Source organism: Gigantopelta aegis, chromosome 9, assembly GCF_016097555.1.
Source record: "Gigantopelta aegis isolate Gae_Host chromosome 9, Gae_host_genome, whole genome shotgun sequence".
In the NCBI taxonomy this organism is placed as follows: Eukaryota; Metazoa; Mollusca; class Gastropoda; order Neomphalida; family Peltospiridae; genus Gigantopelta; species Gigantopelta aegis.
This window is the reverse complement of record NC_054707.1, coordinates 50,701,840-50,717,897: the sequence shown is the minus strand read 5'-3', so window position 1 is coordinate 50,717,897 and position 16,058 is coordinate 50,701,840. Positions and strand designations below refer to the sequence as shown.

Genomic DNA, 16,058 nt, shown 5'->3' with positions numbered 1-16,058 from the left:
AAAAATCTTTAATAGCACAGGCTAATAAAGGTATGACCTTACTGAAAATGAGAATTAGAAATCTTAATTTACCAATAGAATGCCAACTACGCTTGTTTGATAGTACCATTGTCCCTATCCTGTTATATTCATCGGAAATTTGGGGTTTTGGTAATAATCAAAATATAGAAAGAATACAGCTAAATTTTCTAAGAGACTTATTAAGGCTAAGAAGAATGATTTATGGGGAATTAGGCGTATTCCCATTAGATATTAAGATACAAATTAGAATGCTCAGTTTTTGGGCCTCGTTGATCACAGGAAAGGCCTCTAAAATATCACATATACTGTACAAAACAATGATTCAAATGGGTCAAAATTTAAATGGTTAAGTAATATAAACGATATATTAAATAAATTAGGACTGGAAAATTATTGGTTAAACCAGACAGTCTCAAATAAGAACTCATTTATTAAGTTAGTTACTGAACAGTTAAAAGATCAATTCAGACAAACCTGGAACGAAAATATCAACACTTATCCCAAATGTATTACTTATAGAATATTTAAATCGGCACATGCTTGTGAAATTACCTTCTTTACTTACCTGGAAAAAATACGCATTATTTACAGTCGATTCAGAACCAGCAATCACTATCTTCCAACTGAAACTGACAGATGGCAAAATATTGAACGAAAAAATTGAATTTGCTTCTCTTGGAAAAATAACAATTGGTGATGAATTTCATTATCTATTTCAATGTCCACACTTTACTAACGAAAGATAAAACTACCTAAATAAATATTACTTCAACAGACGAAACACTTTTAAATTACACAAGCTCTTTAACACAAAACAATTATCTATTATAAAGAAACTATGTATGTTTCTTAATGTCATTAATAGTGTATTAAAAAACACACCTTTGTCATAGATTTATTCAACTAACATATTTTAGCTTTTGTGTATGATATATATATATATATATATACATAGATAGATAGATAGATAGATAGATAGATATAATTATATGCATGTATATTTTAATCAGCAGCCGCCATTGTATTGTATATATATGTTTGTAAACACCTCAATGTAACACCGTTTGGTGTTCTGAATGAATAAAGTTCTGTTCTGTTCTTGAGGTGCGTACGTCGCAGGATCGAAACACTTCAGTGGATCCGTTTAACTGATTGGGGTTTTTCTCGTTCCAACCAGTGCACTACAGCTGATCAAAGGCCGTGGTATGTGCTTTCCTGTCTGTGGGAAAGTGCATATAAAAGACCCCTTGCTGCATTATAAAAATGTCGCGGGTTTTCTCTATTGACAACGAGTCAGAATTACCAAATGTTTGACGTCCAATAGACGATGATTAATATATCAATGTGTTCTAGTGGTGTCGTTAAACAAAACAAACTTTACTAAAAGTATGTAAACGTTGAACAGCTGCCAAGTAGGGTCCAACTATAGCAGGCAAATGATGTGGTATCCAAAACATCACTTTAAACAAATGTATTTATTTATTTATTTTATTTTGGTGTTGGTTTGTTTTGTTTATGTGTTTTTTTTTGTGTATGTTTTTTTTTTTTTTTTTTTTTTTTTTGGGGGGGGGGGGGGCTTTATACGAATCTCATAATAAGTCTCATGCAGTTTTAATTGGATAATGCTAAATTTGACATTTGCATATTCTAATTTCTAAAGTGGTCTTTACAAATTAATGAAATATCATCCCCTAGTGACATAATTGAAAAAGTAAATAACGCAGCTCTCTAGGCCGATAAGCCTCTAGTTTAGAATTAGATGGCAAATAAATTATCAGTATTTTCCTCCTTTTACTATAGGAACAATCCCTGATTTTAATCAGAGGCTGTGCCTACAGTAAGAGTGTTTGAACTCACGGCATATAAGCACGTTAATACCTACCAAACAAACAATTATACGTTTTAACTAATACAAATGCTATCTTATTTCAATTGTTGACTTTTGGAATCATACGCATCCCTCCTGCTTATGTCTGTTACTAAAACAGACCGGGCGCAGACAAATCCTCACAAGACAAATGCTCACAAGACAATGGACACAAGACTAAACCTCACAACACTAATGGAAAAAAAGACAAATGCTAAAAAATACCTTTCTTCCTAAAACCAGTGAAATATTAAAGCATTCACATTCTGGAAGATTGGTTAAACACTGAAATACATGGAATAAGCATTGTTTCTGAACGTCACTATGTAGAATACATTTCCCTATAAGCAGGGACCAGACGGTAAAGGTAAAACCTGTCATTTGCATAGTTACAACTTATACAACGTACCGCTGATTTCGCCGTAAGCTGAGCAACTAGACAGTACGTTTTGTGTGCAAATAATTTTAACATATTTCAAAATGCTAACGCTTTAAACGGTAAATTTCAATTTTATTTGATTTGATATTGTGTTTGTCTTTTGCATCAACAAAATATGTTAAATTCGAAAAAGGCAAAACAGGCATTTAACAAAATAATATAAATAGTTATATTTTTTTTAACGTCAAGTGAACGTTTAAACGGTTAGAATTAACTTCTGAAAAGGGAAATAAACAAAAAGTTAAAATTTCTTTTGTTTAACGGCACCTTGATTTATTAATCATTAGCTATTGGTTGCCAAAAATTGGGTAATCAGGGCGACCGACCTAATGAAAATATTTTCCCGGAATTTTCTGATATTTTCATTTTTATGCGCGCGAACGACCTTTTCAAAACGTCATTTTCATAAAAGTAATTTTAAACAGTGCGAAAAATGTCATGTTTGACATATATTTGCAAAATGACAATACAAATGAGTATATCATTATTTATATGTGAATTGGAACGTCCTCATAATAGGTCACACACACACACACACACACACACACACACACACACACACACACACACGCACACACACACACACACCAAAAATCATCAAAAAGTTCACACAAAAATCCCCACTTTATTAGCAAATATTCTATTACAGTTTAAGTGACAAACAAACTTGGGACCAATGTTGTTATTATGTAGGTACGTTGCCACATATGCACTAGTTCATCATATGGATGTAGTGGGGTCGAACTAATTTGTGGTGAACTGGTTCGGGGACGAAACGTCTGCTACCCACATTAAGACTGGCTGACGTTTTGCATTACGCTTACATTACTATTACAGTAACACGTTTGGGGAGCCAGTGTACAGAGAGAAAAAAATCGCATTATTATTTAACTTGCTTGAATAAAATAATATCGGTAGATATATTAATGTCATGGATGCGTCATATAATAGATTAGTAGTGACCAAATATTATTTAGTCAAATGTTGGATGTTAACGCCAATGGAAAGAAGACAATTGTCGGTTCGGTGTTATTGGGGTTTGTTTTGTTTTTTTGTTTGTTGTTGTTGTTGTTGTTATTTTGGGGGGGGGGGTTGCTTGGGTTTTTTTTTTTTTTTTGTACGATTGTAGCGTTCTTCTGTATTATATTCATGCTTTCATCCACGGTGGCAAAATTGCATACATCGCCATAGAACCGATGCCTGCCCCGTAGGAACATAAGTCTATGATATTTAAAATATCTTTAAAATGAATACATAAACTATTCGAGTATAAAAAATAAAGAAAATGTTCATATATGGCTTCAGTTTACTTGACATTTTCATTGGTCGGCTGTTGACAATAGACACGTCCGCGGCCTTGGTAATGGCACACAACTAGACAAAACGGAGCTCAAGGTGAAATGAGTGATAAAGATATTTAATTCTAAGAATGTAGAACGTAATAAGAATTAGTTGGTTAAAAAAAGAATTCGAGTGAATTTGAAAAAGAATCCGAATATTTAGCATCAATTCCGGAATTCCGAATATGTCATGAAAATTCCGGAAAGTTGATCGGCCTGGGTAATTCTGACATATTATTATAGTCTTTGAGAGGAAACCCGCAATATTATTATAGTCTTTGAGAGGAAACCCGCAACATTTTTAAAAAGCAAAATAGCGCCTTTAACAAAGTAATATTAATAAATCTCAAAAAGGTTTACTTAAAAAAAAAAAAAAAGCTTTTAAAAACTGAAATTCTGAAAAGACTATATTTGCGCCTTTAAAATAACAATTCTCAGACTTTTACAAGAAACGAGAAATTAACCTGTTTAACTTTAAAAAAAAAGAAACATCACGCTGTTAAAAAATATCTTCATCCCCTTCTCTATTTACTATCTGTCAGCTGCGTATTGCCAAATACATGCCAAGAAGCGTAATTAGCGAGAAATAATCTTCTTTGTATGGCCTAACTGTGGGAGTCGCCAGGGACCAGTCTGACATAGGTTGACACCTTTGTTAATGTCTGCCGAGGACATAATGAGTGAGCCTCCTCTCTGTACAGTGACAAGCATTCGAAGGGGCCGGCTACACGGTCGTCTCGTCAGATAGACGTGGAGGCTTTGTTGATGACTTAAAGCGACCCTTGCATCCCGCGGCTCTTTAACAAGCATTGTATCTGCTACTGAACAGGGTTTTTTCTTTTTAGCTTACAAGAGAAAATGACATAGCGTCTGTGAAGCCACAAAGAATAAATGAGGCGTTTAAATATCACGAAATTAATTTTCTGCCTGCTGAAGGAGACATGCAGTAGTCTGTCACAGTCAAACAATTGAAGGAGGCTATCCATAAAGTACGCACGTTAAAAAAAATCAGTTTTTTATATACTACATCCACCATATCCATCTTTTGTTCGTTCCATCACTGTTCTATTCATGGACGTGCACACATCGATCATCCACAACAAAAAGTACTTGAATACCCCCCACCCCCATTTTTTAATCCCCAAAACAAACAAACAACAAAACAAACAGAAAACCGCTGGAGAAGTGTTTTAAATAATGAAATTTAAGAAGTTTAAGAATGAGTAGAATTTAAGGTTCAGTCGTTCTTAGAATACAAGTTTCATAGAATCCATAGTGCAGCTAATCGTATTTTATAATACTGATCAGTACATTTTCGAGTGAACGAACTCCTTCCTGTATGGAGGTTGTATGTGTCTTTAATGGACTTATTACTTATTATTTATATTTAAATGCGTAGTGCAAGTTCAGTGCTGTTTCTTTTTCCCAATATTTTAATACAATTTTGAATACAATTTGCTTTTATCTGTTCTGTTTATGATCAACGAGCTAAACGTCGATCGGGACAACGTTTAAGGTTTGGGTAGACACAAAATTGAACGTAGAAATCGCGGCAAGTTGTTGTTAATCACGCCCATCTTGAAAATACCACAGCGGTTTTATTTCAAACTTAACTCACTCTCCCCCCCCCCCCCTCCTCTCTCTTTCGCTCGCTCTCTCGCTCGCTCTCTCTCTCTCTCTCTCTCTCTCTCTCTCTCTCTCTCTCTCTCTCTCTCTCTCTCTCTCTCTCTCTCTCTCTCTCTCTCTCTCTCTCTCTCTCTCTCTCTCTCTCTCTCTCTCACACACACACACAACGCGAAACAAAAACACAAAAAACACCACCCAACCTCTAATTGTAAACCCCCTTTTAGTGATCCTGGATTCGCCATTCTTGTGCATAATGTTCTGTTATTTGTGAAGCGTAAATCTTTTTTCCCACTCCCGGAGTGTAATTGTGGCAGCCATGATGGGTTCGTTTGTTAGGCACATCTGTCATGACTTATGTATTTCATGGGCAGTGGAGCATGTAACACACATCTACTATTGTTGTTTAATGAATGAAGTAGTCTAGATGGTTTATTCTGTCTGTCAGTTGCATCTTTACCTCATGCATTGGCCTAGCTAGCCGCACAGTCAACACAAGAGATGGAAGGAAAATAACAATGGCGTAGTTTGCCTTAATATTATTAGACATTTTGGCAGGAGGTGTGTGTGTGTGTGTGTGTGTGTGTGTGTGTGTGTGTGTGTGTGTGTGTGTTGTGAGCCTTGCTAAAGACTATGTCAGAATTACCAAACGTCTTACATCCAGGTAGGACTAACATGTAAAACAAAACCTAGTTAATCACTAGTGAATTAATCAATAATATAATAAGCAAGGTATTTTTAACAGTTTCACATCGTTCTGACCACTTCTTATCTTTTGATTTGTACTGCCGGATGCCTTTGTCCTTACCCGATGCCGCATTCGTAAATATCTTTTTGTGGTCAGGTAGTCTGCTACGGTACACACATGGTGCTAAATATTGCATACAAAGATGAATTTAAAAAATACAACCGTGATCGAGGTCGCCATATTTGTCGCTTAACACAGAAGTGGCTATATACACGGCGACCGTGAAATAGTCTCAGCTAGTCTTGACTATCTACACAGTGTACGTTACATCTAGAGTATAGGTTAAATATAGAGTATAGGTTATATGTAGGGTACAGGTTACATCTAGAGTATAGGTTAAATATAGAGTATAGGTTACATGTAGAGTATAGGTTAAATCTACAGTGTAGGTTACATCTAGAGTACAGGTTAAATCTAGAGTATAGGTTAAATCTACAGTGTAGGTTAAATCTAGAGTGTAGGTTAAATATAGAGTATAGGTTAAATACAGAGTATAGGTTAAATATAGAGTATAGGTTACATCTAGAGTATAGGTTAAATATAGAGTATAGGTCACATCTAGAGTATAGGTTACATGTAGAATTTAGATATAAAGCAGACGAAGCTTTCACTGTGACTCGCGAATAGCGAGACTCAAAAACTGAACATTATTGCAGTGGTCGAAATATTGCCATCCTTTTTTTTTGTTTCACCGATCAACACCACCACGGGCTATGGAATATTTTGGCCTGCCGTTTTGTCGGACCGGCAGGTTTTGATTGGATCCGGTGGAATTTGTAGTTTGCCGGACCAGATGTCCGGTAAGGAAGGGAACACTTTTAACGTGCCCATAGCCAACAGGTTCAGGCACGCCCGTCCCGGATTTCACCTCTAACTTTGCCAGTGGCCAATTCCGGGACGGGAGGGGAACATATCAATGCCAATTACGACCCCTTTTATAGAATGGGATACTCTGATTTCCAGTGTGCTAAAATATTGGGTTACTTCCTGGTTAATAGAGGCTAGAGCAGCTGGGGTCATGTGACTAGACTAGTGCTAGTTTATCACTTTGCTTTAATGTGTCATCGTCTGCTAATATACGCAGTGACAGGGTCAAATGTTATAAAGTACAACAGACGTTGTCAAACAAACAAAACAAGACAAAAGAGAAGAACCTCGCTCCTTTGTGGGGCGGGATCTAGTTCGGTCGGTAGAGCGCTAGCCTGAGGTGTTTACGTTGTAGGATTGGGTTTTTTTTCCCGTTCCAACCAATACCACCCACAACTGGAATATCAAAGGCTGCAGTATGTCTTGTCCTGCCTGTGTGAAGGTGTAGCGGGTTTCCTTTCTAAGACTATGTCAAAAGTACAAAATGTTTGACATCCAATACCGATGATTAATAAATCAATGTGCTCAAGTGGTGTCGTTAAACAAGATCATCTTTAAGGCTCCTTTGTTTGTATTGAGATAAAGAATACGTTCATTACACTACGCTACAGCCATTGTAACATTTCGTCACATGTTATCGAGATAACGTGTTTTGTAAATAAACGTGCGTCCTACCATTGCCAGATTTTCAACACACCAGTCAGTGTTAATGCTTAATTTAATGATAGCCAAAACTAAACATTTTACCTATTTAAAGCTAATTTACATTTTTGCATTTAGCCTTGCCTCTAGTTGGATCTACGTCACCATCATGTCCACTAGATCAGGATTGCGATGTTGTAGACCATAGAAAACTATTGATACCAAGGTTCAACAATAGATCTTTTCTAAAACAAATTCTTATAATATTTATAATGAATTGCTTTATCAAATTGTATGCTTGGTGGCGTTTTTACAGATTTCAATTTGTAACTGTTATAGTTACTCACGGATTGAAATTGATAAAGAGCGGGCAGCAAATGTCGTTTAAAATGTACAGTATGCTTTTTGATTATCAGTTTAACAACAAGGATCTTTGTTATGCTTTTAGGGTGTATACTACCAAATCAAATCCCATAGAAAGAAAGAAAGAAAGAAGTCTTTTATTTAACGACGCACTCAACACATTTTATTTACGGTTATATGGCGTCAGACATATGGTTCAGGACCACACAGATTTTGAGAGGAAACCCGCTGTCGCCACTACATGGTCTACTCTTCCGATAGGCAGCAAGGGATCTTTTATTTGCGCTTCCAACAGGCAGGATAGCACAAACCATGGCCTTTGTTGAACCAGTTATGGATCACTGGTCGGTGCAAGTGGTTTACACCTACCCATTGAGCCTTGCGGAGCACTCACTCAGGGTTTGAAGTCGGTATCTGGATTAAAAATCCCATGCCTCGACTGGGATCCGAACCCAGTACCTACCAGCCTGTAGACCGATGGCCTGCCACGACGCCACCGAGGCCGGTAAATCCCATAGACGACAATAGTAACATATGCGGCTAAAACTACCTGCAGCGTATCAATCGACATAAACGCCACGGATATAAATACTACCACCCCTCACCCTTAAAGTGAATCAGAAAAACATTGGGGTCAAGCTGCTCATTTTAGAGATAACGGGTAGCGTCTATGGTTACCCTAGTTCCGCACAAAATTCGAATTTCAAGCACACGGCTATTTGACACAGTGGTACTAGATGAAATAAAATTGCATACATTTTTTGCCCAGATGAAACTGATTTTTTTTACAACCAACACACTCACATTTATTACCAATCACAAGACTTGTGGTGTTCACTTCTCTATCAAAAACTGGGCGCATCTCGAACTTTGACCCAGACGGAACTTATTTGGTTTGGTACTACCTATACATTAAATTCAAGGTTTTGACAATGATTCATAAGTGCATGTTTCCACTGCTTTATTTCAATGAGCTCTGCCCTGTTCTAGTTTTGATTTAGTAAATTAGTATGTGAGTGGCAGTGCAAGAAAAATGTTTTGCCTAGTAACGGATCTCATCAGGGGTGGCTGTCCTTTTATAGACGTGGCACTAGATAGAGATTCGTGGAATCAACCTGTGACGGAACATGCTCTTAATTTTGTTTTCGCCTGTGGCGATATTAATTGTTTTAGAGGGCCGTGTGCAGTCTCAATATGCACTTAAGCCCAGGTGGACCTTGTTACGTAATACCTCTGCGCGACGGTCGTCGAGCTGTACTTTCTAATACACACCCAGCGCATGTGCGGAGGCCATGTGGCCAGTAGTTACGTAATAACTCCGCGCGACCATGGAATCTCTAGCGAACTGGCGACAGTAAGTCTGACCATCTAAGAAAAATATGCCGGCGTGGTCGCTGTGGAAATATCACTTGATAGGGGGAGGACCGCGATGTACCCCCCAGGCGATATTCGGAATTTATGATAAATAGCTAGGGTTTTAGAGATATCAGGGAAAACATATTGCAAGGCTTCCAGGGAACGTTCGTCCGTTTGGACTTGGTAAATATCATTTCTGCTCTGTTGTATAACCTTGATGTGATTGATGTGACTTTAAATATTTTAATACTGTATTATACCAATATTATTTAGACGGTGCTGCCGGTCATCTGACGCAGTATACTGTAGGCTCACTGTTCTAAATAATTATTAAGGCTTAGCCAGTCATCCTAGAGGACCTAGGTAAACTGTAGGTTATTGTCTTTATTGTGATAGGTACCAGTATTAAGTCTGTATTACAAGGTTATTGAATGAGTAGTTAGGGTTAATTAAAAATTAACCAGTTAGGAATAGAGTTGTAATTCCTTTATTAATTAAGTTCTCCTGGAAGCGTTTCTCAATAATCACACGTGTGGGTGTTGTGTCACGGTGAAGTGATTAGCATATTGTGTAAACTAGACACCTAGAGATGAACTAATTAAGTGATCAGTTCTGGGTTGTTATTATTTGTTGTTGTTAATTAACTATTGCGGCAGTACATTTGTCAGCGTAGGTTAATACAGATTCCAAAGTGTATTGCGTTTTTGTTGTGTTTTCTAGTGAACTAAACGTGCTATAATAATATATACTTTATATAAGATCTTATCTCCGATCATACCTAGACGAGCCAGCGGGTATAACTGCCTGTTACAGAGAGATCTAATAGATATACAGTTAGGAGAGAGATTAGGATAATCGTGTTTTATTCAGTTACGGGTATTATAGGATCCCCGTGACACGACCACTGTTTTGTCATATGCCCATTCCACTGAACATTGTGCAGAGATACTGTTTTGACCATGCATAACGGTTTTGTAGTTCAGATTTACTGACAGTTCTTGATTTTCAGGAGTGACAATACATATGTTATCCCGATTCGGCTTACGTCTTCCACAATGTTGTTAAAACAGTAACACTACAAGTCTCATAAGAAGTGACATTAACTTCTAGAACTGATTCTCACTTTCTAGCAGTTGCTTCCATCTTGAAATTCAACACCCAAAGATTGCTTCTCGCTGCACAAAATGAGTTTCGATCCCTGCTACTAGTACATTATATATATATATATATATATATATATATATATATATATATATATAATGGTTCAAAGTATCCGATTTGGTTTGTCGGCAATGTACAGGTAAGATTCCCATACCAGCTGGTTCTCACTGATTTTGTCCATGTATCGTAATGTATTTGTTAGTAGCTGTCCAATGTTTTTATCATTTCAGCGTTTACAAACGGAGCTAATAAAACCGCGGGCAATTCTTCCGATGGCTTTATAGGTAACTTCTTGTCGACGAATTGTTAAACAAACTTTCCACAGTCTCAGTTTTTATCATCCGCTATTACACACATCTTGTAAGAGACGCAATGCAGCAGTGTTAATGCTGCTCGCGTAATATTCTTATCATTCCTGTACGTTTTGCTTTATTTATATGTTGAATTAGTCCAGGAACATTCGATTGAACAATTTAATTGGTGCTTATATTTTATATTTTATTTATTGTTTGTGAAGATAATGAATGTTATAAATTAGAATGTTAATCAATAGGAACATTCATTCTAAGATAGATTAAAAATATCAAATGGTAACATTATTAGTAGACCCGGCACTTTAGCACCATGCATGCAAATGAGGTAGGTAATGACCTGTCCTGCGCTCTGATTAGTTGACCTCTAGGGACGTGGCCTAATGACCTAATGATGTGGCTGACTTATAAATGAACTAAGTTAAATGGCTTTGACAGCTGTCATCTGACCTGGGGTGATTGGGTTTGACAGTTGTCAGGTTTAAGCGTGGGGACGCTACTTTAACGGGTGTTAATGACTTTGACGGCTCTCAGCTGACCTCGGTGACCTGGGTGAATAGGTTTCACAGCTGTATGGGTCAGGAAAAGGGGTATTTGGGTTACAAGAAAAGAGGCTGGTTTAAGCTGATTTGAACACGTTTATAGAACTGGCTGAAACCAGTTTGTTCTTACCCACACTCGCCCCCGACAGCTGAAATATCCATTATTTTACACTGACGCCACGCTTAGAGGTCAGGTTCCTACCAGCTGGTAGCGTCTTTTTTCGTAACCCAATACCCCTTTTTGTGAACTCCCCCCCCCCCCCCCCCCCACAGCTGTCAAACCTATTCACCCAGGTCACCGAGGTCAGTTGAGAGCTGTCAAAGTCATTAACCCCCGTTAAAGTAGCATCCCCACGCTTAAACTGTCAAACCCAATCACCCAGGTCACCGAGGTCAGATGACAACTGCCAAAGTAATTAACCCTCGATAAAATAGCGTCCCCACGCTTAAAGGTCACCCAGCTGCTATATCCATTAACCCAGGTCACCGAGGTCAGATAACAGCTGCCAAAGTCATCAACCCCCGTTAAAGTAGCGTCCTCATGTTTAAACCTGACAGCTGTCAAACCCAATCACCCAGGTCACCAAGGTCAGATGACAGCTGCCAAAGTCATTAACCCCCGTTAAAGTAGTGTCCCAACGCTTAAAGGTCACCCAGCTGCTATATCCATTAACCCAGGTCACCGAGGTCAGCTAACATCTGCCAAAGCACTTAGAGGTTAGTAACGCCGTGACGTCATTAGGCCACGTCACCGTCAACCAATCAGAGCGCATGACAGGTCACGTGACCTACCTCGTTTGCATACATGGTTCTCAAGTGCCGGGTCTACTACTAACATCCTAACCAGGACATAAATGAAAACAAAACCAAAATTCTAAGTGCTGTGGAAAGTTTGGTCATTAAGTTGGTTGTTTGGTATACACTCTGTTTGTGCAAACTTCAGTTCAGATTGAAAACAAAAAATAGACCTCTTGTCTACATTGTGCATGTAATCGTAATATTTGCATTCATATGCATTATTAACTGAATATTAAATATAGCCCATAATCCAAATGGTGCTTTCTAGTTACCATTTATCAATATGATTAAATGATCTGAAACAAGATAGGAAAAATATGCTTGAGACTAAACCATCTTGGTAGTTTGGTTTAAATACGTCAAAACAAGTCAAGTTAAGATTGGATACATGAGACAGTTTGTTTGTGTCAGTCAGAAGACTATAAGAACTACATATTGACAATAGTGTATCTGTCGGCAAAATTTGTAATTGTCTGCCGGAAATATAATGACTGTTAACCTTTAGAAATATTAAATACTGGCACTATTCATATTATTATCTACCGGTAAGTTTGTAACTATCTGCTGAAAGTAACTGCCACTGAAGTAACAGAGTCTGTATTAAGCAAGTCGTCGTTGTAGTTTGCGTTTTGTGGATTTCTTGTTCAGCTTTCCTTCTGCTATTTGTCGTCGTTGTTTTTGTTGTAGCTCATAGTTTCTGCATTTAGAATTCGAGACAGAAGTCAAGACAGTTTTGACTTGCGTTCAAAAGACATTCTGTTGTATTGATATTTTTCAGTCATCGTTATCTCGAGTTCTGTTATATCGCGAGCCCATGATATCGCAAGTCTTAATGTTTATTTCTTTATATCGATGTTTTTGGCTGAGTCTTTTCAACATCGAGGTAACGAATTTTGACTGTATATACTTTAAAAAAATTGAATATTTTATTTCTAAAACCAGATTGTCAACTTTTGTGATTATATCTATGTGCAGAAGCTATTGTTTTAGCTGTGTTGTTTTTATTTTTATTTTTATTTTAGCACGTGTTTGTTACGATAGCCGGCAGGATTGGCGTGATACTGTTTTCTCCATGTCTAATATTCTTCTTTCTTTCCTGTATTAACCTCTAGAGAGTATTCCTGTCAAACAATGGTGAACACTCTTCGTTTCTAACATCGTAGCTCAGTTTTTAACACTTCGTGTTTCGCATGTTTTTCTTCTACATTGTTTTAGTAACACCCAGTGTTGTTTGATGCGGTGTTTTTGGTAACTGGTGAATGAATATGTTTTGTTGAAACTAATCGGTGAAAGAAGTCTAAAATAACGAATATTTTGAATTTAACATGATGAAAATCTTAGCTATTATAATTATTTTTAAAACCTGTTTATAGATATTCAAGATAATGTATTATTTTGCTAGTGTGTTCACTACAGTTTGAACGGTATACATTTCATTTTAATGGCATCATGAAAAGATCACAGCAACCAGATCATATCTGTTAAATTTTAATCAATTTTAAATGACACTTTGATATCCTTCAATTGTCTAGCAACATAGCACTTAGAATATATTCATTTTAAAAGACTTGAGGCAGAAGGCAAAATAAAAACTGGCGTCTGCAAATTTGAAAGTCTTAATAAAGGAAGGTATGTTGTATAGAAAAACGGATGGGCAACTGTCTGTAAAGCGACACTGACACAGGTGAAGTGTTAAAATGTGTCTGGGACATACGGGCAAATTGATTAGCATTCAACAGACGCATATCTGGTGTAATGTGACCTTTACACTCACGGGCAGGAAACATGACGTCACAGACATGGAGTTCACGGTTGAAGTTATCTCTTTTCCATATATAACAATTTTGATATTATTCTCTTGTATTTTCAGTTGATAACAACTGCATAGCGTGCAAGCACCCAGTTACATACGAAGCTATTATCGATAACTTTTGCCAAGCCGACTTTGGTAAGGTTATACGGGTTACTATATGCATATTTTTACATGTCTGTAATCGGAAACTTAATCTCACGCAGTCGTATAATTTACCACTCACTGATATATGTTACACCCACACATGAGACACAGAGAGAGAGAGAGAGAGAGAGAGAGAGAGAGAGAGAGAGAGAGAGAGAGAGAGAGAGAGAGAGAGAACGAACAGAGAGAGAGAGAGAAAGAGAGAGATGCATTTTTGTACTTCATTATATTGCTAGCACTGGCGTAGGAAGCGGGGGGGCAAGGGGAATGTGCCCCCCCCCCACTTTTCAGATATTTTGCTTTATATTTGCTTGATAATAGTGTAAAAGTGTGTAAATATAAAAGTGTGAACCACCCCCCCCCCCCCCCCCACACACACACACACACAAACACACACACTTTATGGCACCTTCCTACGCCCGTGGCTAGTAATAGAAAAAGCGTAATATTTATTATGAAAGGCAAAATGTGGATATGAAAATTGCCAAAATGAAGAAAGAGACATTTGTAAGTTATATTGGTTTGACTTCGGCCAAAGGTGAACACCCTGGCGAACCGTGCTCCTAGTGAATAATGCATTGGTGTATGTGTATCATGGGTCCATGCAACATAATTGTAATATTGTTTCGTTGTTCAGATTAAAATAATACATTTTATTCAAGAACCCACAACTGTATTTTAAAAACTCCTTCCAGAAGCAGCAAAGAAAATGCGGCAGAATAGTGCCAGAAGGAGTCAATGTATCAAAATGTTCTTGCGAAAAGCCTTCATACTTCTTTCCCCTTCACGGGCGTCGAGCCTTTCGACGCTGACCTTTTTAGGCTATGCGAGCATGTAATATACCTATCACTGCCTCGAATATTATACCCACACCCTTTTAAAAAATATATATAATTCGCTCATCTTGCCGTCGGGATAGCACCTAAAAGTCAGTTTTTATTGTTTTCATTATTTTCCCGGGTATTTCACAACCCCTTAAAAATAAATGGGACTTAACAGACTGATAGACAGCTAAGAGCTTGGGAGGCTCCCTCCACTATAAGATTTAATCCTGGGTGCGTTAGTGGCTATTAAAAGATATATATTAGCATGAATAAGAGAGTTTTACTGCGTCGAGCTACTGTCCCCAGTACCCTTTCCTGTCATCCATGCCGAACTAGGCTATCGGCCAGATCTTGTGAAGCTGCTACCAAAACGAATATCAGACGATGACATTATCATGTATATGGGTACTTAATACAGGTCAGTTAGTACGATCTGGGATGATAAAAAGATGGCCATTTAACACAGATGACTGCTTAATAGAGGTGGTCGCTTGTGTCTTAGTCAGTGTATGAGAGGGGGGAGAGAGAGGGGGGAGAGGGAGAGGAAGGGGGAGGGAGAGGGGAGGGAAGGAGAGATAGAGAGAGAGGGAGAGAGAGAGAGAGGGAGAGAGAATATGCGGGTGTGCGTATACGTTCCTGTCGTGTGTGTGTGTGTGTGTGTGTGTGTGTGTGTGTGTGTGTGTGTGTGTTTGAACATTCAATCATGTTGACACAGTTTCCAAGTTTAAGTGTATTTGTTTTTGTTCAGTAACGGTAAACGTAACTATACTGAACAACAAAAGATCAGGTTCCTTTAATTTATGTCAAGTTATTCCCTTTGAATCCCATTAGTTGGGGGGGTTTTGTTAATGAAAAATATCAATGTTTTGTGAAGATTGTAGGTAAATTTTGACAATCTATTTACAACATTAACTTTGTCATGAAACAATATATATTAAAATATTCGCCTTTCTTTTGTGGTTAAGTATATTAGTAAAATTAGTATTATACAAAATGATCTTTCAAGTGCACTATTCTGGTGTTGACCTTGGAACCATGTTGACTGTCGTCGATGGAGTTTTAGAATTGCCTTCCGTACTCGCGTGTGGTGGTGGTGGTGGTAGTGGTGGGGGGGGGGGGGGGGTGCTATAAAGGCCCAAATGGACTGGGTGCGGCGTGTACGTGCGGTCTGACGGTTGCGTCTGATAAATCTGCTGCTT

The 16,058-nt window shown here is 37.8% G+C and overlaps 1 protein-coding gene across 4 annotated transcripts in view; it reads left to right on the top strand.

Moving 5' to 3' along the window:
• The window catches only part of LOC121380637 (secreted frizzled-related protein 5-like), a 30,253-nt gene that overhangs the window by 12,667 nt on the left and 1,528 nt on the right, over nucleotides 1–16,058 (top strand). For 2 of the 4 annotated variants that reach the window (XM_041509543.1, XM_041509544.1), the window contains 2 exons: nucleotides 10,658–10,711; nucleotides 13,949–14,026. The exons of 1 other annotated variant lie outside the window; for it this stretch is intronic. In XM_041509543.1, the coding sequence (XP_041365477.1) occupies nucleotides 10,658–10,711; nucleotides 13,949–14,026 (132 nt within the window). The remainder of the gene's footprint in view (nucleotides 1–10,657; nucleotides 10,712–13,948; nucleotides 14,027–16,058) is intronic. One more of the 4 variants, XM_041509545.1, reaches the window with a different exon arrangement.